We start from the raw sequence: 25,125 nt of genomic DNA on the forward strand, positions 1-25,125 counted from the left end.
TTTCATACATTATACAAACAGTTTATTTAAGGAAAAGGAACAGTGGCAAAAACATGGTGTTTATTTTTCAATACAAATGCTTTTTCCTGGGGTGGAGCAACACTAGGGCAACAGTAGTGCATTCTTTAACAAATAGGACAAACACAACAGCCATACCGTAAGGCAATCAGGAGACCACGCCAGAGGTGCCAGGTTTCTCCCTGCAGAGACAGACACATCGTTAGCTAAAGAGCTATGCTTACATCAGGTGTGTATACAGGGGCGGGGCCATAGGGGCAGTGGGCCCAGCTACAAGCTGATTGGCCCCAAAGGGCTGCAGCTCCTGTCACTCACTAATTCAAAACATATAACTGGCTAATGAATCTGTATGAATTATCCCCCCCCTCTTACGATCTCCACCTTAAGAAATCCCCTGGCCCACATACAAGAGGACTGTGAGACTTTTGACAATTAGACTGCACTTTGTTACTTTGACGGAAACACATTGAGTCATCCAACCCCCCCACAAGTGTGCTCACCCCTGTGCTCCAGGGGGAGGTCCCCTTCATAGAGAGCCATAGCCAGGGCCCGTTTCTGCTCGCCCCCCAGCTCAGACCACTGCTCCTCAGTCACAGCAGATGCTTGCTCCACAGTCAGCCAGGAGAACTGGGGAGAGCTGAGCGCCACCTGCAGGCCAACATTCAAAAAAACAAGAAACACTAGGTACAGAAGATCATTCCCATTTAATTTTCTTAAATTCCTGGGTACAGTAATTATGTCTATGTCTAAATGGAGATAATTACACGACCTATTATTACTGCCCAAATATTACACTGTTTAGTGACAAAACATTTACCAATTTTACTGCAACTAAAACATATTCATTCATTATTCAATCTGCATTCCGAATTAATGAGCTGGATAGGCCACTTATGAATGCCAATGAATTGTTTTTCTTATCGGTGAAAAGCGGAGAGATCTGGAATTCTGAACGCTGTAGGGATCCCTGTGTGTAATCTTGCAGCAGACCTTCACTTCCAGCTCTGGCAGAGAATGGGGTCTGTTGCCATGGAGATTCTATTACGGGGGAACTCCTACAGAGAGCTTTTCTACGCAGCCAATATAATCTCCCAGCCATGTGATCTGAGGTCACAGTAATACTAAACCAGGAAGGACAATTCTCATCGGCAGAAGAAAATGTCTACTGTGAAATATGACATGTTTCAGGAATGTGTGTGGAATTCTTATACATATTATGTATTATAAGTCAAATCCAGTGGTTTTCAGTGCTGGTCCGCACACATTGGATGTCAATAAGCCAAATGGATTCTCCCAGTACTAGTTGTCAGCTATATGAAAGAAAGATATTTCAAGACCCGCGGCTCATAACGGATCTGAAAGCACTCACCGCCATCTTGGTGGGTGGGATCAGACCAATCACTTCTGGGGTCAGTCCCTCCACCTGCTCCCTCACCAGCGCAGACAGCACTATGTCCGGTAGTCCCACTGATGGGGGAGGCACAGGTGCACTTGGTTCATCTGAGCCACCCATGCTGGTTCCAGTGAACCCCCCCACCAGCGGTCAGCCGGAGCATACCTGCCAGGTTTCCGATCTCGGTGAAGATCTCAGGTCCCCAGCTGCTGATGGAGCCGAAGCCTTGAGGACGTGAGAGCTGAGAAAGCAGAGCTTCCATCTGCTGCTCGGAGCACGGTAGGTGCAGTTCTCTCAGGAACAGGGTCGCCATGCTGACCAAAAGGCAAACAACCGCATTCCTAAGAGCCTCGTTTGGGGCTGCCAGAATTAACCGTATAAAAGTTTGTTGAGACTTTTTGGTCTTTCTTTCTTGTCTGACCTGAGATGTTTGGGGTCCAAGCGGCTGATTTCCATGGGACTAAGTCCACACAGGAGGTTCCCAAGAGACGCCAACTCTGTAGCTTCCAGCTCCTCCAGCTTCAGGTCACTATGGCGTAGAAAACTCATCATGGCTGCCCTCACCTGATGCAAAGATGGCAAGGAGTGTGACATACAGATAAGTGTACTGAGTGGAGTGGTGCACTACACTCAGTACACTGCAGCAGAAGAGTCTCCGCACCTTCTTAGGTGTCCAACCCCTCCAGGCACCCAGGTGAGTTACTGTCCCCAGGTCTGCCAGATTGGCGTCCTGAAGTTCCCTTTCGCTCATTTCCATCACCAGACAGCCAAGCTCCAAGATCTGCTCACGGGTCAGACTTTTCGCTGGACCGTAGGACTGTAGAAAACAAAACCCACCCACTACACTCCATTCCGCTCAAAGCCATTATGGACTGCAGCGATTTCCCAGACTTTTGTCTCTTTATGTCTGTTTCTAGAACAATTTAAGCAAAAAACAACAAAAATGTTGATCTTGAGTGGAATATATGAGGCTAACCCTCGAACCCATGCAAATTTATTATTAGCATGTCAAGCCAAGGACCTGTTTAGTAAGGTCCAAGCATTACATTAATTCATCTCAGCGTCAGATAGATTGCTTCCTGTTTGTTATAAGTATCACTGTGGGGGACAGACCTGGCGGAGTCGTGCCCACAGCGCCCGACGCTGTTCGGGACTGAGGGAATCATCCTGAGCCAGATCCTCCACACAGTTGGCCAGCTCCTCCTCCTCCATCCGGCCCAGCTGAGTTGCTGACCAGGCCGAGGGAAACGTGCCCTTGATATCTGCACAGCCCGGGACTGGTTCTGCTTGCCGATACATTTACAGGGCATCAGACATCAAAATAGGTTATGTCAAAAAAACAAAGTCAGGTGCCTCCTCACCTTTCCTCCGCCTGCCCCTTCTCCGGACGATGCCCCGGACCAGATTCTCTCTCTTCTCAACTAGCTCCCCCAGAGGCTTGCAGCTCTGGCCCACCTCGCTGTCCTCCCAGCTCTTCTGACTCTCCAAGACTTGCTCCACCACATCTGGTCTCAGCACATCCTAATGGGAATACACCACTGGTCCATTACCAGCAGACACACTATCGAGGGTGGGGTGTGGGCATCACCATGACGACAAGCCATGTCCTCACCAGGGGAATCGACGCAATCTGAGAGGGTGAAAGGGCAAACAGCAGCCTGCCAGTGTGTTCCACTTCTTCAATGGTCCAAGTTGCTGGGTCCCTGTAGCACACAAGTAAACACAGACAAACGCTGAATGAAAGGAGTTTGGATAACGTCGGATTTAAGGTAGTCTGGACTAAATGAACAAAGATAAAGTCCATTTAAACTGGGGTACCATAAATCCAACAAGTTATCTGGCTAAGCAAGAAAACCCATCTGATACGGTCAAATAAAAGTCATGAAAAGTAGGGAAGGGCAGAGTCTCCACACCCCAGCAGGTCTCTCTGGGTGAGGATCCTGGCCATCTCCTTCATGGTGTCCTGGGGCAGGCAGTAGCCCTTCATCTCATCCAGCCTCAGCCTCAGAGACTCCTGCTCCACTTGTCCAAACGTATCCCTGTCCAAGAAGGGCATGAGTGGACCCAGGAGGTCTAGAGCAGCTCCAGAGACATCCTCCTCCTGAGAGATAGCCTACAGAGACAAGCAGACGTAAACCTTAACTATATTTATCATGTAGAGCAATGTTTCTCGCCCTAGTTCTTGGGGTCCCTCAGACAGTCCACATTTTTGTTCCTTCCCAGCTCCCAGCCAATCAAAATCGCTGAATGCCTGTTTCAAGTGTGCTGGGAGGAAGCCTGGTTGGGAAACACTGATGTAGAGTGTAACCACAATTTAACTCTGTAGAGATAAAACCCTAAAAATAGCTCAATAGCACTGCACTGAGACTCATAACAGTACTACACCACGTTCCAAATTATTATGCAAATTGCATTTTAGTGTCATAAAGATTAAATATTTTGTTTTTCAATTAAACTCATGGATGGTATTGTGTCTCGGGGCTCTTTGGATCACTGAAATAAATCTCGGACACCTGTGATAATTAGTTTGCCAGGTGAGCCCAATTAAAGGAAAAACTACTGAAGAAGGACGTTCCACGTTATTAAGCAGATCACCATTTTCAAGCAATATGGGAAAGAAAAAGGATCTCTCTGCTGCCGAAAAGTAAGAAATAGTTGAATGCTTAGGACAAGGTATGAAAACCTTAGATATTTCACAAAAACTTAAGCGTGATCATTGTACTGTCAAGAGATGTGTGGCTGAGTCAGACCACAGACAGGTTTGTGCAGATAAAGGCACAATGAGGAAGGTTTCTGCCAGACAAATACATCGGATTAAGAGAGCAGCTGCAAAAATGCCATTAGAAAGCAGCAAACAGGTATTTGAAGCTGCTGGTGCCTCTGGAGTCCCACGAACTTCAAGGTGTAGGATCCTCCAGAGGCTTGCAGTTATGCATAGACCTTCTATCTGGCCACCAGCCAGCAGAAAGGGCAGCAGTGGCCCCAGAACTACATGAAGACTAATTTTCAAACAGTCTTGTTCACTGATGAGTGTCGTGCAACCTTGGATGGTCCCGATGGATGGAGTGGTGGATGGTTGGTGGACGGCCACCATGTCCCAACAAGGCTGCGACTTCAGCAAGGAGGTGGCAGAGTCATGTTTAGGGCCGGAATCATGGGGAGAGAGCTGGTCAGCCCCTTTAGGGTCCCAGAAGGTGTGACAATGACCTCTGAAAAGTATGTGGAGTTTCTGACTGACCACTTTCTTCCATGGTACAAAAAGAAGAACCATAACAAAACCATCTTCATGCATGACAATGCACCATCTCATGCCGCAAGGAATACCTCTGCATCATTGGCTGCTATGGGCATAAAAGGAGAGAAATTCATGGTGTGGCCCCCCGTCCTCCCTTGACCTCAATCCTATTGAGAACCTTTGGAGGATCCTCAAGCAAAACATCTATGAAGGTGGGAGGCAGTTCACATCCAAACAGCAGCTTTGGGAGGCTATGCTGACATCCTGCAAAGAAATTCAAGCAGAAACTCTCCAAAAACTCACAAGTTCAATGGATGCAAGAATCGTGAAGCTGCTATCAAATAAGGGGTCCTATGTTAAAATGTAACTTGACCTGTTAAGCCGTTTTTGATTGAAATCGCTTTTGATTTCAGTAAATATGACCTCCTAATGCTGCAAATTCAACAAATGACCATTTTCAGTTCCTCACAACCTATAAAATGTTTTGAAACTTTGTTGAGCATAATAATTTGGAACAGTGCATTTTAAGTTTTTTTATTTTTGAAAAACATACTGTTATCATTGGGAGGTTTGTTCAGTAACATTCAAATTATACTCTAATGGTTGATGACTCGAAAATTACACTGACTGTCATTTGCATCGACCATTTAGGAAAATCAGAGAAAAATATAATTTGCATAATAATTTGGAACGCGGTATATAGCTTCAGCTCAAAAGTTGTCATTCAGGCGGATTGTTGTTTCAAAAATGACGATTCTGTGGATTTGTGTTCCCTGTTATTGGCTGCTTGGTGCCTGTATATCCTGGTATACGCTCCGGGCTTACCATGACCATGATCCTGATAATGGACAGCTCTAAATAATCCTGTTTATAAACACAGAGTGACATCAGAGGGCGTTCCCATGAGCAACCACTTCAATTTATAAACTCAGAAAGCCCCAGTGAGAAGAGATTTCCCCACTGTCACATTTTCATTTGTGGATCCCGCAAAGATGCTCTACGCACCAGGATGGCGACGGCCCTCTCTGCCAAAGCCGCTTGCTTGTGGCGTGGAAACCGGAGGAATCTGCCAATGTCCCGGCGCATGTGGTCGAGAACAGCCATGAAGGACGCATTAGAGAGGCTCTCAAGCAGCTGCACTCTGAGAGCCACCAGAGACATAAGTGAGATGATTAAGCTGTCAAAGCAGTGCAGGAGAAAAGCGCGGAGAAACGGGAATTATGGGAATGTATTTTACGGTAATCCTGCAGAGAAGGATGGGGGCAGGATATTTAAATCACTCCTTGGTCTTTTCAGAAGCTCCTCCACAACACATTTTCTCTGGAAGGAACAGAGGAATCAGAAGAACAAAATCACCTTCTGCAAAACATACTTTGTTTGGACTGTTAATATCTGACACTCAAGTCGCAATTCTTGCACGAACATATCTTTAAAAATTCAAGATATATTAGAAGTGTTCTTTGAATGTTTTGAAATCCTAAAAGGATGTACAAGATGCATATAATGTATGCATACTGTACATGCTATGTTCTGAGGGAGAGTCATGGTGAATTTCCGTACCAAAGATGGTGTCATCCCTCCTGGCAGTTCAGTGACCAGGAACAGCAACTCCAAGAAATCAGACTCATTGGCCCAGAGCCTGAACCAATCACAGCTCATCCCACCGGCAATACGGCCCAGGGCCCTACAGTCAAAACCACCAGATGGAATAAACGAAAGGCCAGCAATGCGTTGAAAATCTGTTATGGTTTCTATGTACATTTAATGTGTTTTGGACCAAAATTGAACACAGATTAATGGTGGCAGTGTCCCGTGGAAGACGGTTAACTGATCAGATTATAAACCATGTCAGTCTAAGGAAGATGCAGAAATTTTAGAGTGCAGCATTTGTCACTGAATTAAATAAAAGTTCATTAGCAAATCACAGCAGAGCTATAAAAAAGGTCAGCCTGTCTAGGGTGACCCTTGCCTTAAGTCCTGCGCTTCCTGGAATAGGCTATAGATTCACCACGACCCTGTACTGGATAAGCGGAATTGATGGATTTATGGATGGATGGTTTTCACACGATCGGAAATCTTGTCTTATAAGGGAGAATAGCCAACTGCAGCCGAGAATGTAGGATTAGGCCAAGCTGGCTTTGATTACCTTACAGACTGTCTTGTTATGTTTGTGGTTTGAAGGATCTTCTTGAAAAGGAGCTGAGCCTGAGCAGAGGACCAGAGATAAAGTTTGAGGAAAACTTAAGTATCTTCTGTGACAAAATCCCTTCAAAGCTGACAGTAGTAATTTACAAAGTCCTTCAGGTCTGCTGTAGTTCAGCAAAGCATCTCTTTCAATAGCAAGTCAGCAATGTGCCGTGTTCTTCACTAATAAATTGTTAATAAATAATAAACCAGCTTCACCAGGCAGGAATAAATACAGTCAATGCAAGTGGCAGGGAAGGCGTGTCACAGTCAGCGGGGCTACCTGCTGGGGAGACCAGGGCAGGTGTTTGTAAGTGGTAATGGACCTCAGGACAGCAGGGCCATCTAACGCTAGAGTCAGCATCTTCAGGGGCATGTAGGGAAGGAGACACTGCAGTCGCAGGCTGGTGTTTCCTGAGATCTTCTCCAACGCCTTTGAAAACACAATGAGTACGGAGACTGTCCTATACAGGAAGCGAAATCACTGGGCAGATGGGGCAGGGGGGGGGGCGGTCAGCTGTGCCTGGATGGTGGCATCTGGGCAGAATCAGGATCAGTGGAGCTATTTAGCTGTGGAAACTGTAAAGCAGGTGGTGACGGTGACACACTGCAAGGGGACAACAGCTACAGAATATAGTTTGGAAACCCCAGGTTTAGGGGATAAGCTACTCAGAGAAACCCGCGGGTACCTCCTGAAGGATGCTGTGCAGTACGGCTCTCTGGGTCGGCGTCGGCAGCCTGGACAGGAGAGTGTTCCAGCACCGACAGGGGGACGGTTCCCCAAGCGTGGGCCCGGATAGGGCCCTCAGAACCGAGGGAGACAGGCCCTTCAGGAGGGGCTGTAGCCTGCACAGCTCACCCAGCCGGAGCTGCAGAGGGGGCAGCGCCGGGACAAACAGTGATGTAGTAAAGGACCTGGACCATTTACCTACTAGAATCCAAAGGCAGAGCAATCTAGAGAGACCTTTACTGTTTTCCTTCAAGACCCTGTGATGTTTCTTTGGAAAGCAGGACGACAGAGCATAGCGGCGTGAGCTGGTCACTTACATTTACTTCTTGAGTTAGCTTCGTTAAAATCCTGAAAGCCTGAGAAAACAGCAGTAGCTGAGTTGGTTAGAGAGGCTAAACATGAAACCGTTACTTGTTTACTTTTAAAAGTGACTACAGCATATACCATTAAAATATACCATTAAAAATCAGGGTCGTACTTAGAAAATTTAAGATAGATTACTGTGTCCTGATTACATTTTACATACACTGCTTGGCCAAAAAAAGTCACACTTTAATATTTAGCTTTGATTATGGTGTACATTTGCGTTGCCTCTCAACATTTATTTTCATCCAGATTTGCATTCATTTCTCATGGAGAACTTGTATCGATGATAGGTGAGTTGAACCACCCCGCCAATTCTTCTTCAGCACATCCCAAAGACTTTCAATGGGCTCAAGCTCAAGCCTCTGTGGTGGCCAATTCATGTGTGAAAATGATCCCTCATCCACAATTCGAGCCTGAGAATATGCCCATGCCATTAGCGAAGAAAAAAATTCTTTGATGATGGATGGAGGTGTAACCTGGCAATTCAGTAGATTCAGGTACTCAGCTGACTTCACTTTATTGCTGCATAACATTGCAGAGCTGTAATAGTGATCCAGTCATTGGCTTTTAAGAATTTCCTGATTTAAATTCAAATGGCAGCTTTGACTGGGCCACTTTTTGACTGGGCAGACTGGGCAGTGTATTTATTGGATGCTTTTATCCAAAGCAACTTGCAGTGCAGTGCATGTGGTGCAGTTAACCACTGCACCACCATGCCTCCCCGATTCTAAAATACCAGTATAAAAATTAAAAATTCATTTGTAATATCTATTCTATTAAGAATTTACACTAAAACAAACTAAAAAATAATAAAATATATTTAAAAAAAAAAATAGTGCAACACAAATGTCAGTTCCTGTACATGCCTAGGAGGTGGCATGCTTCAGTTGCCTTCCTATTTGTTCTGGTATTTTTTACCTCGCAATCCCTTATATCAAATATCTGAAAGACTCAGAAGCAGGGGTGGGCGATATGACCTACAATTATTATCACGGTATTCTTCACTTTTTGGAGGGTGATGGTATTATATCACGGTATTCGTTTTTTCCCAAGTTTTATTAGTATGTCCTGTCCCTTTATATAAATGAAAGAAATATTTTAATATATATGAAGTACACTTTAATTGCTAATTTACATTTTAATTAGAGTTGGGTTTGGGCGGTTTTATTTCGAAACAATACAAAAAGTGAACAGTGCACTTTACCTTTCATTTCTAAATAAACGCAGGGCTACCAACTTTGGTCAGCTGGCTGGAGTGAGATTTTTAATTTGAGACAAGTCTGCACACGCATGTACATGTATGTAAGAGTTTTTTTTTTTAACCTTGTATATGGTCTGTAGGGTTTGCTAACTACCCCAACGCTTTTGTGACTAATTTTAGGTTATATTGGAATATAAAAAATTTGCCGGACAATTTCTTGCGTGAGCGGAAGGCGTGTCACGCCAGGTGCAACCCTGAAAACATATGTTTTTTAACTGTTTAACCTCAGTTAATTTGTATAAAAAGAACTTTATATGGTTGTTAAATAATGTAAAACATGAAGTCATCAATAACTACGTCTATTTATCAAACATTTTATAAAATAATGCATTTGAAAACTTTTCAGCTGTAGGATTTCAGGACACAGAAGCCACTCCGTTAGGAGCATCACGGCTTTTTGGGTGAGGGTGTTAGATTTGCTGCCGTTATTAACACTGATGCCGCCTTAGTGCAAATAAAAGGGCTGCTTAAACAGCACAATAACACTGGTAATGACTATGACATCGGTGTACCGCCCACCCCTACTCAAGCAGTCACACTGAATGAATGAACGAACGAATATCACACTTTTATTATTGTGTGTATTAAAGGATTAAAGTGAGTGTAGCAAATGTGTTGCAATTCAGAGTTTTTGTGATATTCTACTATCCGGAAAATTCTGTTATGCAGCAGTGCATTGGTCTCGACATTGCTGGATCCAAGACCTTTCAACGCGTGTTTAAAATCACATTCATGTAATTTTTCTTGGGAAATACAGTAAGCTGTCTGGAGCCTCTGCAATTGATCAATATATCTCCCATCCCACGGGGCAATGTCTGTCTGGACAGCACAGTGTTCCGTGACCCTTACCTGGGCCGGGGGGTAGCTGGGCAGACCGGGCTGGGAGAGGATCTGCAGGAGTCTGGGGGTGGAAAACGGCTGGAGGAAAGAGGCCCCCAGATGAGGCAGTAGGCCGCGCAGTGCGCTCAGCTCCTGTGGGGACAGGCTGCTGGCGTCGAGATGCCTGACAGCGAGGGCCAGCCAGTGAGACAGCTGAGAAGATCAGCCAGTAGCGGAGAGCGACAGTTAGGGCTTAGGGGAACAGTTACAATATCTAAGAATGATACCTGATAACAAATTATCTGTGGGTGTTATCTGATGACAGAACACTGGAGGATGTAGTATGTCATGAGGAAACAGCTGATTCAACATGTCATAGCTGTAAACATGACGTCCTTTTGTACTGGCCTTCCATTACCCCAAGCCCAGGCTCGCTCGGGGCCTGATTAAGCAGAAATAACATGCTGATAGGTCTTAGTGGACCCTGCTTGTACCTTCAGAAAGTTCCATGTGCTACGTAGTGTGGAGCAGAGGCTAAGGCTAAGCTAGCATTTTCACAGCTGGTGTAAGCTCAGAGAGTGGATGCATTGGGTGTGGAGATAAGTGAGAGCGAATTGCGTGGTGGTGACTTGCCCCCCCCCCCCATCTCACCCGGCCCGTGGAGCTGGCATGTCCCTCTGACACACACGTGCCCAGCTGGCGCCACAGCGGCGGCGAAACCATGAGAAGCTGGTGTAGCTCTTCAGGGTTCAGGTAACAGGCCAGAGTCCCGAGCCGGCTGGAGAGAAAGCAGGCGCCTGAGCTCATCTGGCCACAAGTGGCTGAGTCGCATGTGGACAGAGGGCAGCGTTCTTACCTCACATCCACGCATGTCAGGTTCTTACTCTTGCTGAAAACGGTGCGCAGGACATGGCGCCCCCTGGTGGCATCCAGGCTGCTGTTCCCCAGAACCTCCACCAGGGGACTGAGCTAAAGGATAAAAATCAATCAGGATCTTTTTGTATACAAGACTCATTTTCAGATGGACACCAGGGGTATGGCGTTACAGCAGCATTCCAAGGAACTGACCTGCTGCACTGTTAGCCTCTGGAAGTAGCAGACAGGGACGTATGGAAGCAGCGGGAGGATGGAGCTGAGGAAGTACGCTGGCCAGGACGGGACTTCTTCGACAACTTTGGTTTGCAGGAGCCGCTTGACAAAAGCTCTTTTCTGTGGAGACTTCATCTCAGAGCTGTGATCACGAATAGCCATTAGCCTAATACACAGAAGAGCACCAGTGGGAAAATGGTCTCTTTTATTCATGTATTCAGTGAAGTACATACAATAACACATTGTTGTTTAACATCCAGTGAAGTACATCCATCCACTAATGCAGTGTTGGCTGACACCAGTGAAATACATCCACCGAATCACTGCGGCTTAACATCCACTGAAGTACATCCACTGACACACTGCTGTCTAATTTCCACTGAAGTGCATCAACTGACACACTATTGTCTAACATCCAGTGAAGTACATCCACTCACACACTATCGTTGACCATTAGGGAGGTCGGGAAGGTCATGATATCGGAAACAGACATGAATGGGATGAACTGTGAGAGGTCTACAAAGAGGTCAGGAGTCACACGGGTGAACTTGTGAATGAAAGCAGAGGTCATCGTCTCCATGGCTTGCTGTTCCTTCTGGGATGCCTAAGAACAAACAGTCAAGTCAAACACACTAATTAAATTTAAATAAATTCAACACAGCACCTCATATTCATATGGCAATCCTCCCATTCAGTAAGGATGTCATTCCATGACAGGACACACATATTATCTAGACTATGGCGTGGAGGCAGAACATGCAGAGAAAACCCAGCACAGAGATGGGAAAAACATACAAACGCCAACAATGCAAAATGTTCGGCTTAAAGCTCAATGAGACTGAACTCTTCTGTTACGGTGGCACCTGAGCCCCCCCCCCCCCCCATCTCTACAGGTAATCGCTCTAATACAGCAGACCGAGGCTTGTCTGTGAGTACCCGCTCTGTTTGGTCAGTGCTTCTCTGAATTGAGGTATTTCTAGTAATTCTTCTGCCCGCTAAATGTCACTCACTCACAGCTCTGCACCCCACCTGGGCTGTTTCCACCTGCAGCTGGTCCCAGCTCTGCCGCACGTGGGACAGGAACCTTTTCACAGCGTCCTTCTCAGCGGTCATCACCAGCGTGCGAATGCTCTCTCTTGGCATCTGCAGGTACTCCTGGACAACAGAGGCTCCTGCTTTCAGATTCATGCCCCGGAACTGTTGCAGTGGCTACATTGTTTTGTTGGAAAGTAGACGTACCTGGAACAGGACCCTTAGGGCTGACGAGTTGTCCTCCCTCTGGATGAGGTCCCACAGAACCGGCTGTAGGAGGACAACACAAACTGCTTGGCCATTCTGACACTCTGGAGACACAATCAAAGCTTGTCGAAGGGTCTGTATACCCATGTGCAGCTCTGGAAAAAATTAAGAGACCACTCTATGTTTTTTTAAAATATGCATTTTTAAATCCTGGTTTAATCCTGGTTCTGCTGGCAGAAGGTTACACTGAGCGGCAGGTTGCTTTAAGGCCCAAAATTCCTAAGACAGCAGTACACAAGAACAAGGTGAAGCAGGAGACACGACCAGGAACAACCAGAAACCACCCAGGTAATCGGTGGAAGCAACTTTCTAATGCCAGAGGAAAAAGTCTATATTTCACAAAGGCGCCTACCCATAAACTGAGAAAAGAGTGAAAGCTAAAGGTTTTTCTGTGGTCTCAATTTTTTCCAGAGCTGTATATGGATAATCTATGGTTAAGAGGCTATCAGTGTGAGAACATTAATGTTAAGTGATACAACAAGAGAACAGGATGGAAATACAATGATCCGCATTTTCTCCACTTTACTGGTTTCCACAGAACATACCAAAGTTGTCCTGAGGCGGTGCGATCTCATTACTTTGCTGACTTTCTTTTCTTAACAAAATTAAAACAATAACAATTGTTATCTGAGGGATGTCATCGATGACATGACACATACACTGAAGCAGCTCAACAGGTCCTCCTTCAGGGAGGGGTCTTGCTCTTTTCTGAGGAAGAGCCCAATGGTGTGGAGAACGCTGAGGGAGGCATTGGGCCGGAGGGTGCCCCAGAAGGAGGTGTTGTCCAGGAGGCTGGAGAGCAGGATGGCCTGGCTTAAACCTTGGCGTACGTCGCTCTCGCCCTCCTCTAGCCCCGCGGAGATGCCCACCACGAAGTCCAGCACGCGCAGCACATACCGCACCGCACCCAGCCAGCCCACCCGCTCATCCCGCCCCCCCTCGCACTGACTCAGGCTGTACAGCGCCTCCAATAGGAAGGGGGCGGGGCTGGCACACAGCCGGGAGGTGTCGAAGTTGTAGGGTGCCGGCAGCATATCGAAAACCCGCTGCAGGAAGCATTTCTCTCCACCCCCAGCTGGTTCCAACCCCAGGTCAGAGCACCAACCCAGCAGCCAAGGCTGGGCGGCCGCCAACGGATGGAGCAGGGTGGCGTTGAGGCAAACGTGCTCCTTCAATCCCTCTGTCTCCGCGCACAGCTGTAGCAGGGTGTGGTTCATGAAGCGTTGGCCCCCCCAGTGCTCGTAGTCACAGGGTTCCTGCCCCAAGGGGGCAGAGCTATCGTTGTGGAGAACTCGAGAGCAGTACTCTGCTGCCCAGCCACCTCCGTGGGGGTAGGGCTCCGAGTCGTTCCCGCAGAGGGACGTGATGAGGGTAAAGCTGTTTGGGAGGAAGCACCTCCTGAAGTCCCGAGCACTGAGGGAGCGAGTGCGGAGCTGCATGAGGCATTCATCATCAGGATCCGGGCCTGAGCCTCCTGATGTCTTACTGGACAGCTGCACACACAGTTCATCGATGCTGGACCGGTTGAGGTACTGATAATCTTGGGTCATAGATGCCTAGAGATCAACAAGGCCCTCAGTTATCAAATCGACTAAAGCAAAAGTAGATTTAGGAGCACGTAGTCACACAAGCAAACAGTTGAACTCTCTTAGAAACAAATCTAGACGGCTGCAGATAAATTAACTGGCTTGAGACACTTTATAAAGTAAATCAAGTAGCGTAAGAGCGGCCAGCTTCCTTACCTGCTGGGCTCGCCGCAGCCAGAAGGAGGAGTTGGCGCAGACGGTGTTGTTGAACTCGCGGGCGAAAAATTCACTGCACACGTGCACCCACAAGAAGTCCTCCTCCGCAGCAGAGAGGTACCAGGCAGCGTCAGAGCATGAGGTGTGCAGGTCCGGCCCGACGTGACCAGCTTCAGCGATGGTGCCATCGTCGTTTCCTTCGAACAGGTTGCAGTAGAGGAAGACGGTGAAGTTGGAGACTCCGCTGAGGCCCGGGATGGAGTCGTTACAAGCTGCCTCCAGGATCTCTGCAGAAGAGAGATACTCAGAGCTCCTCCGCTTCCAGGCTGCTCTCCTCGAAGGCTGAGGCTTGAAGGACCGAGGCCTTTGAGCTGGACGCAGCGGTCTGGATGATCTTCCATCTTCCTGGAATGAGGGGCAGGACCGAAACTGGGGCCTAGTGGGAGGTCCTTGGGAAATGAAGCCCAAAGCCTGGGCATTCCAGGTCAGGTTATTTCTGATGCCCCTGCCGGATGAAAACAAGCCTGACTCAGATAGACCATTTCTTCCAGAATCTTCTGGTCCACATTAACAGCTGGTTAACAATGAGACCTTGTTTATGCTCTCAGCACTATTGGTCTAAATTTTCAGCTACATAGATTATATATGAATTAAAATGCATTCTCAAATTTTACAACTTCACTGTAATGTAATATCTTTAAAAACTAAAAAAAAACTTTTATAAAATTGGCTGTATAATTCATTTTACTTACCACAGAATTAGCTGTCTTAAGTCACCTTTAAAAAAAGCAAAAACGAAAATAATTTAAGAAAAACAACAAATCACAAAGTGCCTAGGAAGGCTTGTTGAAAAACAAAGAGCAAGTCTTTGTAAGGACACAATTGGGGTTTATGTAACCTCATCTCTAAGCGCACAATGGTGGGGATATTCGGTTACTGCCAGCCTTGAAAAGGGAAAGCAAATTAACTTCACTCCTGGATTTCTAGTAGCATGTCTCTCCCTGGACAAAACATCAATTACGCTATAAAGTTTTAATCGTTAAAGTGGACGTGCTGATTTAAGTAGCAATTCTCATCTTTCAAATCCAAAGTTTTATGTAAAGCTGGGTGTGTACATCTATACTCTCTTTGAATAAAAACCAGTAGCGTTTTCCCTGATCCTAACACGTGAAGATAAAGGTTTTGAATATAAAGAATGGAAGACTTGCCTACAGAGCATTTCCCATGCTGGTTAGGATGGGGTACACCCACCAAACTGCTGACTTCATCAAGCAGGGCATCGGTCACATGGGACACCTTCTTTCGTAGGTTGCCATAGACTGAGCTTCCCACCCTGTGCAGAAGACCCCGTCGTAGACCATCCAATCCCTTCAGGAGGACAGGGCTAGGTTCAGCCAGTCGGCTGGCCGGCTCTGCAGGACTGGACCTTGACAGTGCCTGCAGGAGGAGAGAGCTCATTGATCCCAGATCCTCAGTATTGGGCCTTGTCTGGTTGGTTGGGTGGCTGTCCTCTCGGAAGGCCTCCGGAAGCATGCTGAAGGGCTTGAATCGTCCAGCTGAGGGGGCCCCAGTGTGATGCTCTCCGGCGAGTATTGCGGGATGCAGGTTGATGACGGGCTTCCAGTTCCGCGTCTCCAGGAAGTCCATGAGCTGCTGGAGCCAGCCGACATTGAAGGCGCAGTCGTCACGCCCTTTCAGAATGCAAATGAAGCCCTGGACCCCAGCACTGGCCTGGCCGTAGGTGCCGCTGAGCAGCCCCTGCAGTGTGGCATCCAGCAGTGCACTGATCATCCTCCAGTTCTGCGAGAAGAACGTGAGCAGATGTCTTTGGTTCTGCTGCCCTGAGAGGCTGGCAATGGCCTGCACTAGGCCCAGCAGCCCGTTCCAGTGAGGGCTGCCTCGCAGCGACAGGAAGAGGTCTAGCATTTTGAAAGTTGGTCTGGGTGCCACCTTGCCATCCCAAGTAGAGTACAGCCCCTCCTGGTTGAGCTGGAGAAAGGAATAGAGCACATTCTCCCAGAACTGGTCTTGATCTGATGGGTGGGGGTTGTCCTTGGCCTCTCCCACCCCCTGCAGGTACATGGAGATATTATACAGAAAACCCGAGAGCCGGTTCCGGTCCAGCGACTTGTCCATTCCAGGCTGGGGGGCGCTCCCCCGAGGCAGCAGGCCCAGTGTTTTCAGCCCCCCAAAGATGTTCTTCACCGCGGAGTGGATTTGCTGATTTTGAGCCCTGACTGCCGAAGGCCTTCCCCTGTAGGGCTGCCAGCCTCCACCACTGCGCCAGGCATGCAGCAGGTCCTTCAGCGCCGCTTCTGTCTGGGCCGCCCTGCTGTTCCCTGATCGAAAAAGGCAGTGGGACGATAAATTCACAGCCAAAGGAGAACGGACATCCGCTTCACCTCTGGGGAATGGGGCAGCGTAAAAAAACACACTCACCTCTGCCAAAAACTGGGACTGGAGCTACGAGGACAACGAGGAGCGTGATGTGCACGGCCATGCCGGGCCTCGGCATCCTGACACCTCTCTTTGCCGACCGCGGGTCACGACGGGCTGAGCCGCATCCCTTGAGGCTCACCGCAACCTACTCTGCCGGTGCACCAGAGTCTGGCCGCAGCAGGAGCAGTGAGATACGTGTCACCCTGTAGGATGGACATGCAATGTTAATGATCAGCCGGGCACCTGATTACCATACATACAAAAAAGCCAGTTACTATGCACCTAACAACACTTAATCTGACTGCTGTCTCCTTTCGCTCAAATCACCTGTAATGGTCTCCTGTAAAGGAACTTGCAAAATGTAAAGTTTTTGCAGTGTGGTAAGGCAAATATGAAAATCAGTAACTATGACATGCTTTCACACTGCAAAAAAAATCTTTAACGAAGCAGCACTCTTTACATTTGGAAAAACGTCGTACTTACAGAAAAGCTGGTCCATTCATAGGTTTGAAATTCTTTGCTCAGCTGTGTCTGGATCTTCAGAGCTGAACGTGAAGCTGTCACCATCAATAAACTTGCCGCATCCGTCAGCTTGCTGAAGCAAATGGACAGGCTTGCTTCCCCTCTGTATCTCTCTCTCTTCCTAAGTCGCTTCTCTTACTCTGTACCCATCTCTCGGTCTCCCTTTCTAACTCTATACCTGCCACTCTGTCTATCCCTCTCTGTCTCCCTCTCTCCCCCCCTCTCAGTCCCCCCCCAAACCTGCTCCTCCTCCCCACCTCTGAGATTCAGCTGGTTGCACAAACACCCAGCTTCATGTTTCAGCGCCATCACGCTGTCATGTGCCAGCTGGCTTTTTGCGGCAGACGCCGGGGACCAGCATTCGGGATGTGAGCAGGAGCTCTTGGGAATGTGCTCCTCAGTTGTTATTGCACCAACCACACACCATCAAGGTACATCAAACAAGAATACATATTAGCATAGTGTGTTACAAATAAATATATCCTATTGCCTTTTCAAGTAAGAACCAGAGATCCTCAAAATAAATAGGGACAGTACGTGACATGATGATGGTTTTCCTGTAGCTACTGCAGCCATCTCACTGGGGTTTGCCAGGTAACTTTAAGCACTGTCCTTGGGGGATTTTTTTTTTTTTTACAGGTCTGCTGAAGTTGTCAGGGCACAAACAGGCCCCTCTCCCTGTCACCAGGACCAGACAATCAGGCCTCTGATACAGAAGTCATGTCTCCCCCTGTGTTTGTGCGCTGTCACTGGCTGAAACCCGAGTCTCTGTAGTGAAAGCCCGCCTTAACCCCCACACGGGACCCTTAATCTTGTGTCACTGTCACCTGCGACGGAACAATAACTTCCTCTTTTATAATTGATGCCGCAGGGAACAGCAGTCACTCAACAAGCAGCGGCTCAGTTGGCTGCAGGAATACAAAATGAGAAACCGAACACCGTTTGCCTTTCCCCCGCCCCGGAGCACACAGAACGGCTTCAGTTTTACCAAGTTCACTTCTAAGGGCGCTGCGAGTGGCTGAAGCGACCAGTATACGTGAAAACAGAATACGTGTTTTTTGAAATGCGTCACAATCTATAAAAACTCTCCCACTGATTATAAAAACATAACATTATATTCATTATACATTGCGATCAAAACAACTTACGTGCTGGGATATAAAGCTATAGCCTAAACATTTTTAAATTGTAATGTGCGTCGTGAGGTTTGCCAGTTTTTAAGTCTATACGGGGTGAAACGCAATCTTGGCTTTATTCAAAACAGACTAACAGTTCAATATTTGCGACTAATTAACAGGGTTGGCCTGCTTGGGGTTTCGTGCAATCGTTTATATGCAGAAACATCACTTTGTCTTCGCACGATGCACAGCTATTTCGAGTTTTTAACAATCACTTTGAACTGATATGGTATAAAGTCACACGCCTTGAAAGCTGCCAGCCACTGTCAGGAATTCAAAAGCGCAAGACCACGCGATCGGTGAAGCCAAAAGACGGGCAAATATTTCAGAGTTGCACGAAAGCTGCGTGGGTCCCCCCCACAGAGTGAGTTTAAAACCGGATAGGATAACCGAGCGCCTGCATCACGTGAGACGCGCCGGCGCAGCCCTTCCCTGTTTCTTGCAAATCGGTAAGAGAGCCGGTGTTGTTACGCAATTCCGGTGATCCCGAGCGGGATCCGCCCACCCCAGCAAATCGAACTGTGGCGTTCAGAGGCGGGTGCCATAAAAGAGAGCTGGGCGCCGACGTCCTGCTTCGGCAGCCGTGTTGACTAATGCAGCATTTTAGCCCAGGATATAAACTGTCTGGACTGCTGCTGTTAAGCGACATGGGTGAAGCTGCTGCTTGCAATATTACACCGTAAAACTACAGCTAGGTACCGCGAATGGGCTGCTGTTAGTTACGTTGCGTCAATAATCATAATAACAAGTAGCTACAGGTGTTTTCTTTATTTTTGTAGCTTTTTTTTTTTTTTACAGTTCGCGTAATGCACTTTTTTAATTCCTGAAGGAGCATCCATAGGAGGTTTTACTTGAGTTAGGGTTCGCAAATGGAGTACTTGTTACAGGTTAAGGTGGGCTCTCTGGTGGGCTTGCTGGTCCTCACGCTCCTGTTCGGCTTCATTCCGGCCCGCTTGAAATGGTTCCGGGAGTCGAGCGGAACAGGTAATGGAATGCGTTGGGAGTGTCAGCTGAGTATCCGATCAACGTGCTTCCATTGGCCGGTCAACTTTATTAAGACGTGAAACAGGAGCGGCCCAGTATTAAGGCGCTGTCCCTCTGTTCCGTTTCGTTTCCCCTTAGATCGGTCTGGTTCGTGTTTGTCATGCTTATGTGTTTGGTTGTCAGTCAGAATAAGCGTTTAACCTGCCTTGCCTCAATGAGTATACATTGTAACATTTGTTTTTAACCTACATCTTCCCGGTCGTGAAATAATATTATTATATTATTACTTAATACTTAATAGTACTTAATAGTACTGAACTTAATCGTACAGATCTGCAATCTGGGACCATATGTATGATTTATTCCGACTCTTAAAATGGATAGTGAGAGATGACCACATTTCACAGAAATGCAGCATGATAGAAATGTTAGGTGGAGTAGGGATTATGAAAAGATAAGATCGTGCAAGAAGCTCCCCCCAAAGAGTCACACTGGGCTATGTCAGCTGATGTGGTGGTGACTCTATTCAAACCAGTTATTTAGATATTCCTGTGTGGACACAGATGCTGAATGTCTATCCCAGGAGGACAAATTGCACAAACACAAGAGTGTCTTTGAATTGTGAAAATAGCTATGAGCATGTTGTTCTCCATTAATTCCAAGGAATACCACTCTTCCCTAATGGTAGTAATTGGTGTTATTTTTTGGATGTTTTGTTGTTTTATTTATTTAATTGAGGTCAGTTGTAAGCCATTCCAGCCCTTTGATAGTTTTCTTCACTCAAAAACGATTTTTTTTTGTTTGTATGGCATTGATAAAAATGTCCTCAGGCATCCTTATCTGCACTGAACGACATTCCTCGCAAGGTAACCGTTAATCTCGCTGCCGCTAAGAAAGCAAGGAGGCCATTTTCCTCAGTATGCAGCAAAAGCTTCCTAAACTGATTAACCAGGATGATTGATTTGATCTCTGTACATGAACCAGAGCTTCCCAAGCCTTTTCTTGCTGAGAGACAAGCCCGTTGTCATTGCAGCAGCACTGCATTTCCACAGTATCCTGTATCGGGGGGGCTGGATACGTTTAAAACTTATCAAATCAGTACAATATCTGCTTTATTTATTTGGCGGGGGCTTTCTGAGAAGTCCATGCATCAGATAAAGAACAAAGGTCAAAAACAGGTACAAAGTGATTCACTTCTCTAAATGTGATGCAATCATGGGATCACAGGAGATGCTAAAATTCACACAGCAGTTACATAGCAGAGCTGTACGCCAAGCAAGAAGCTGTGTGGCAGTATTAGTCAGCTCTTCCGTATCGCAAACAAAGCAAAGCGAAAAGATAGGAGACACAAGACACGAAGGTCACTGCGAAGTCACTGCGAGATCATTGCAAGATCACTGCTAGATATCATTTGCGACTTTTTAACTCAACTTCTTGTGTGTCTGCTGACCGTGTCAAAACCAGAGGTGGAGATGTCAAGTCCTGAGAGTACAAATCCAGACCAAGACTCTGTTTCAACCAACCAGTTGAGCACTCTGTGACTGTGACTCTTTATACTCAACTGGTTGGTTGAAACAGAGTCTTGGTCTGGATTTGTACTCTCTGGACCTGACATCTCCACCTCTGGTCAAAACAACTAAAAATCCCCAGTTAATTTCTTCTGCTGACCCTGCAATATATCGAAACAGCGATGGGCAAAGTGGAGATGCAGAAGGGTCAACGGAATTAACAGTAATGTTTTCGCTGATATAGTCAATGGCGGCAGCTACAAAGTTATGGCCAACAAGGGAAACCAAAATGCCACAGACTGGTGAAACTAGGTGAAATTGCAGGGGCCTTTGTGGTTTTCATGCATCCTGAAGCCTCTGTTTTCGCAGAAACCCACAGAGTGGTGCTGAGTTTCATCAGCTGTTTCGCTGGTGGTGTGTTTCTGGCTACCTGTCTGCTGGACATCATCCCCGACTACCTGTCTGACATTGGGACAGAGCTGAGCACCCAAGGGCTGAATGTGAGTGCCGTGAACCTGCCCCGGGGGATGTTTCCTGAAAGCTCCTGTTAGCATCTTCCATCATTTTAATCGTTCAGTTGCATGGTTCCAACGATGCGTATGTAAGCTGCTAAAATTTGCAACTGCTTTTTGGTAAAAAGCAGCTTTTTGGTAACCGTCCCCCAGTGCTTTAGAAGCAGTTGCAACAAACACAAAGCTGATTGGGTTTGCTGTCTTCCAGCCAACCAGCTTCCCCCTGGCTGAATTCATCATGGCCTGTGGCTTTTTCATGGTGCTCATCGTGGAGAGAGTCGTTCTGAACTTCAGCGGCCCCAGAGGTCAGGAGAGTGCCCCCTTGCTCCCGGCAGCCGGCCACGGGCACAGCCATGACCGCGGTGACTTGGAAGGCAGCGTCCAGCACGTGCATGTGGACTTGCAGGCGCACTCCTCCTTCCGCTCCTTCATGCTTTTCCTATCTCTCTCCCTCCACTCGGTCTTCGAGGGCCTGGCTATTGGCCTACAGACGACAGACTCCAAGGTACCGTAAGGCTGGTAGAATAATGTCATATTTAATTGAATTAAAAGTGATTAATCACATAAATTACGAGGCATATCCATCAGTGCTAATTACATTAATATATTAATTACAAGGTACAGCTGTCAATGAGAATACTTTATTATTACATTGATTAATTACAATAATGGAAAGGTGCAGTCATCAGCACTAATTACGTTGATTAATTACGTTAAGTACAAGATATCCGTCTATGCTAATTGAATTTATTGCTACATCACTTGAGAAATTGCACTTGTAATCTTTGACACGAGCCAAGTGCTCAGGGTCCCCTTACATGACAGCGACACGATGGTGTGCTCCCTCGTTTAATTAATCACCCATCAATCTATCCTTCCATCTGTCCATATCCCCCCGTGTGTTGTTGCTGAGGGCCTGGAGGCTCTCAGGAATCACATGGTGGGACACAATATGCCTGGCTGTTGTCACAGGACACACACACACACACACACACACACACACACACACACACACACACACACACACACAAAATCTGTATATCAGTATCTTTGTGGGGACTCTCCATTCATTTCTATGGGTGAAGCAGAACCCTAATCCCAACATGACACCCTTAACCCCAACCCACTCCCAACCTCAACCATATGTAACCAAACAAAATACAAGACTTTTATAAGTTTTAGTTTTTGATTACAGTTGCAGACTTTTATAAAATTGAGCTTATCCTTGTGGGTACCAAAACAATGGTCCCCACAATGTCGAAATAACAGGTTTTTATCACGTTGTGGGGACATTTGGTTTCCACAACGTAATATATACATAACACACACACACAGAAATGCAAAACATGTCTTCCTCTTCTGAACACACCCTCTGGGTCTGTCTCTACCCCAGGTGCTTGAAATCTGCATTGCTATCCTGGTTCACAAGAGCATCATAGTCTTCAGCCTGTCTGTGAAGCTGGTGCAGAGTGAGGTCCGGCCGCTGTGGGTGGCAGCCTACATCACCGTGTTTGCGCTCATGTCACCACTGGGCATCGGCGTGGGCATCAGTGTGATGGAGGCGCGCCTTGCGTTTGGGGCCTTGATCCAGGCCGTGCTGGAGGGACTGGCTGCCGGAACGTTCCTTTACATCACCTTCCTGGAAATCCTGCCCCACGAGCTGAACTCCCCCGAGAGACAGCTGATCAAAGTTTTCTTCATCCTGGTGGGCTTCAGCGTCATGGCAGGTCTTGCACTCCTGGGTTGAGCCGGCACCCCCTGCTGGTGGTTGTGGTCTTTGCACTGTTGGAGACTGCCTGGTGTGGCTTGTGGTTAAGTGGTGACTGTGCTCGTTCCTGAGACACTTTTCACTCTACTGGTGGAAATGAGATGTAGCAGCTGTTGAAGACTTTTAATTAATCCTTTTAACACCACATAGTAGTATTTTATTTTTCTCTTTTAGAGGAAGGGATCGAGTTTAATTGGGTAATGTGTGTTAAAGACCACTAAAAATCCTCATATTCTAACTAACCTGTTTTCTGAACATCATGGAAATGGACAGATATCAAGACTATCCAACTGTTGGTCCTTGTATAATGCCAAAAATGTCTTTATGTTTTTAAGAACATTTTTTAATTATTTCACATTACCTGTTCAGGCTGTTGCAAACAAATGACCATAAAAACAAGCTTATTATCTGTATTCATGAAAGCTGGTCATTTACAGGACAATGACCACAATACCTCTTAAAATACATTATGTAAGTCCAATGCCCTCAAATTTGTTGATCCCACAACAAAAAAAAAAGTACATGATCAGTGGAAGGCTGCTGGCAGGTAGTTCATTTACTTTTCCATGTGTGCTTTTGGTCTGTGGATGCAGATAGTCATAGTTGGTTTCCCCCCGTTGTTTGAAACAGTGACAAAAGCTTTGGATTATATGTGGATAATCTCCCCCCAATGCAAAGGGATTTTTTTGAATCTGTGAAATCAGTACAAATAGTACTAGAAGTTTTGGCTAATCTATTTAGCATATGCTTTCATCTGAAGGGATGGATATTTGAGAAATGGCCCAATAAGGGATAATGGCCTTGCTCAAGGGCCCAATAAGGGATAATGGCCTTGCTCAAGGGCCCAATAAGGGATAAAGGTCTTGCTCAAGGGTCCAGTCTCTATCAGCCTGAATGTTTGAACAACCGTCTTTCCAATTGCAGGCACAGCGTACTAATTCACCGAGCCACATTCAGTCCTCTATAATAAGTGATTCCTTAAAATTCACCCTAAAGATGAATCTACATATAGACTTGGGCTTAAGGGAACAAAATACTTACCTGCATGTGTAACTCAACTGCCTGTATCAGGCTACTATATAAAAGGGTGACCAGATAATCCACGTCAGGGAGGACACTTTGAACTACTTCAGGTTTTACAAATTGTGCTTGGCTAAACAGTTCTGTTCTGTTCTTTTTGCGGTTTGTTTCCTTGACTGAAATACTCATCCTGCTGTTTCACATTAATATTAACGACATGCATGATTTTAGGAGACTGACCAATTAGCACACAAGAACTCCGTACTTAAGTGAAATCCAGGTTCTGTTATTTAAAATGGTGCTTTACAAATCCTGTCCTAATTCAGTATGAAAGTGATTATTCATGACACACCACAACAAAATATGTCTACTGCATTTAACCCGAGAGGGCGTGAAATTTTCGATTCGAGACAAATCTGCACACGCATTTACATGTATGTAACAGTTTTATTACCTTGTAAATAGTCTGTAGGGTTAGCAAACTACTCCAACGCTCATCAAAAGTATACGTGTTGGTATTTAAAGTGGACGCCAGCGAATTGATCATGCGCAGTGTGTCCAAAGCTGCGGATACTCGATTGTTCAAATTTTACGTGCATTTGCGCTGTTACAACAATCGATTGCCACACGTACGTAGGCCTATCGCTCTTAAAGGTGAATGCGTACTTGCGTACTTCTTATGTTCATCCCTGTTCATGGTTACATCTCACACTGTGAAGAATCAGATGAAGCGGGTAACTTTGTGTTACTTTAACAAAAATCCGCAAAGCAATACGACATCGGAAGAAATGCAAGGTCCGATGATCTACACAGTAATATCTTCTCGCTTGCATGATGTCAGATACTTACTAGAAAAAGTCACGCCCCCCCCCCAAAGAAATATATATATATATATAAAACATATATTTATAACATTATAAATACAAGTCAGCAATCATTACGTGTACAGACTTATTTTCATTATTGCCGCTATTGTTGCGGTCGCCGCGCTTGAACTTGACTCTGAGTAAAGCAGGAACTGGTAGGTGCTGAATGTTATTGGCTGGCTGGGGCGCTGT

At 46.4% G+C, this 25,125-nt stretch overlaps 2 protein-coding genes and 1 long non-coding RNA gene across 6 annotated transcripts; 1 reads left to right on the top strand and 2 right to left on the bottom strand.

The window, feature by feature from the left end:
- On the bottom strand, positions 1-17,297 carry LOC111844962 (stereocilin). Of its 3 annotated transcripts, XM_023813919.2 has the most exons (30): positions 17,059-17,297; positions 16,576-16,778; positions 15,345-16,475; positions 14,889-14,913; positions 14,137-14,641; positions 13,054-13,950; positions 12,335-12,397; positions 12,125-12,250; positions 11,533-11,699; positions 11,075-11,261; positions 10,863-10,975; positions 10,658-10,784; positions 10,037-10,219; positions 7,878-7,916; positions 7,520-7,699; positions 7,114-7,263; positions 6,793-6,851; positions 6,207-6,330; positions 5,884-5,966; positions 5,652-5,787; positions 3,325-3,524; positions 3,024-3,114; positions 2,773-2,932; positions 2,525-2,694; positions 2,073-2,228; positions 1,833-1,975; positions 1,577-1,725; positions 1,388-1,485; positions 519-666; positions 1-200 (listed from the first exon to the last, which is right to left on the bottom strand). In XM_023813919.2, the coding sequence occupies exons 2-30, from the start codon at positions 16,649-16,651 to the stop codon at positions 103-105; spliced, it is 5,784 nt and encodes a 1,927-aa protein (XP_023669687.1). In that variant the 5' UTR covers positions 16,652-16,778; positions 17,059-17,297; the 3' UTR covers positions 1-102. The 3 variants fall into 3 exon arrangements, with proteins under 3 accessions (XP_023669687.1, XP_023669689.1, XP_023669688.1); XM_023813920.2 differs by lacking the exons at positions 1-200; positions 519-666; positions 1,388-1,485; positions 1,577-1,725 and having other exon boundaries at positions 1,833-1,940; XM_023813921.2 differs by lacking the exons at positions 5,652-5,787; positions 5,884-5,966; positions 6,207-6,330; ... (1 more) ...; positions 7,114-7,263; positions 7,520-7,699.
- A 1,277-nt stretch (positions 17,298-18,574) lies between these two features.
- slc39a1 (solute carrier family 39 member 1) lies at positions 18,575-23,460 on the top strand. Of its 2 annotated transcripts, none has more exons than XM_072717876.1 (4): positions 18,575-18,724; positions 21,137-21,267; positions 21,488-21,784; positions 22,673-23,460. In XM_072717876.1, exons 3-4 carry the CDS (start codon positions 21,518-21,520, stop codon positions 23,024-23,026), a joined length of 621 nt encoding a protein of 206 aa, XP_072573977.1. In that variant the 5' UTR covers positions 18,575-18,724; positions 21,137-21,267; positions 21,488-21,517; the 3' UTR covers positions 23,027-23,460. The 2 variants fall into 2 exon arrangements, with proteins under 2 accessions (XP_072573977.1, XP_023669917.1); XM_023814149.2 differs by lacking the exon at positions 18,575-18,724 and adding an exon at positions 18,771-19,259.
- LOC140593428 (uncharacterized) lies at positions 21,868-25,068 on the bottom strand. Its single transcript, XR_011993750.1, has 2 exons — positions 24,089-25,068; positions 21,868-23,134 (listed from the first exon to the last, which is right to left on the bottom strand). It is a non-coding gene; the product is annotated as an uncharacterized lncRNA (long non-coding RNA).
- Between the last annotated feature and the right edge of the window lie 57 nt (positions 25,069-25,125).

This window comes from Paramormyrops kingsleyae, chromosome 11 (genome assembly GCF_048594095.1).
Source record: "Paramormyrops kingsleyae isolate MSU_618 chromosome 11, PKINGS_0.4, whole genome shotgun sequence".
In the NCBI taxonomy this organism is placed as follows: domain Eukaryota; kingdom Metazoa; phylum Chordata; class Actinopteri; order Osteoglossiformes; family Mormyridae; genus Paramormyrops; species Paramormyrops kingsleyae.

Bases quoted from the DNA above. Each gene is read 5' to 3' on its own strand.
- LOC111844962 (XM_023813919.2), bottom strand. From the start codon at position 16,651: ATGCCGAGGCCCGGCATGGCCGTGCACATCACGCTCCTCGTTGTCCTC. The intron at 16,476-16,575 runs GTGAGTGTGTTT...TTTTTCGATCAG, and splicing joins AGTCCCAGTTTTTGGCAGAG to GGAACAGCAGGGCGGCCCAG. The intron at 667-1,387 runs GTGAGTGCTTTC...GTTGGCCTGCAG, and splicing joins TCCCACCCACCAAGATGGCG to GTGGCGCTCAGCTCTCCCCA.
- slc39a1 (XM_023814149.2), top strand. From the start codon at position 19,145: ATGGAGTACTTGTTACAGGTTAAGGTGGGCTCTCTGGTGGGCTTGCTG. The intron at 19,260-21,136 runs GTAATGGAATGC...CTGTTTTCGCAG, and splicing joins CCGGGAGTCGAGCGGAACAG to AAACCCACAGAGTGGTGCTG. The intron at 21,785-22,672 runs GTACCGTAAGGC...TCTCTACCCCAG, and splicing joins TACAGACGACAGACTCCAAG to GTGCTTGAAATCTGCATTGC.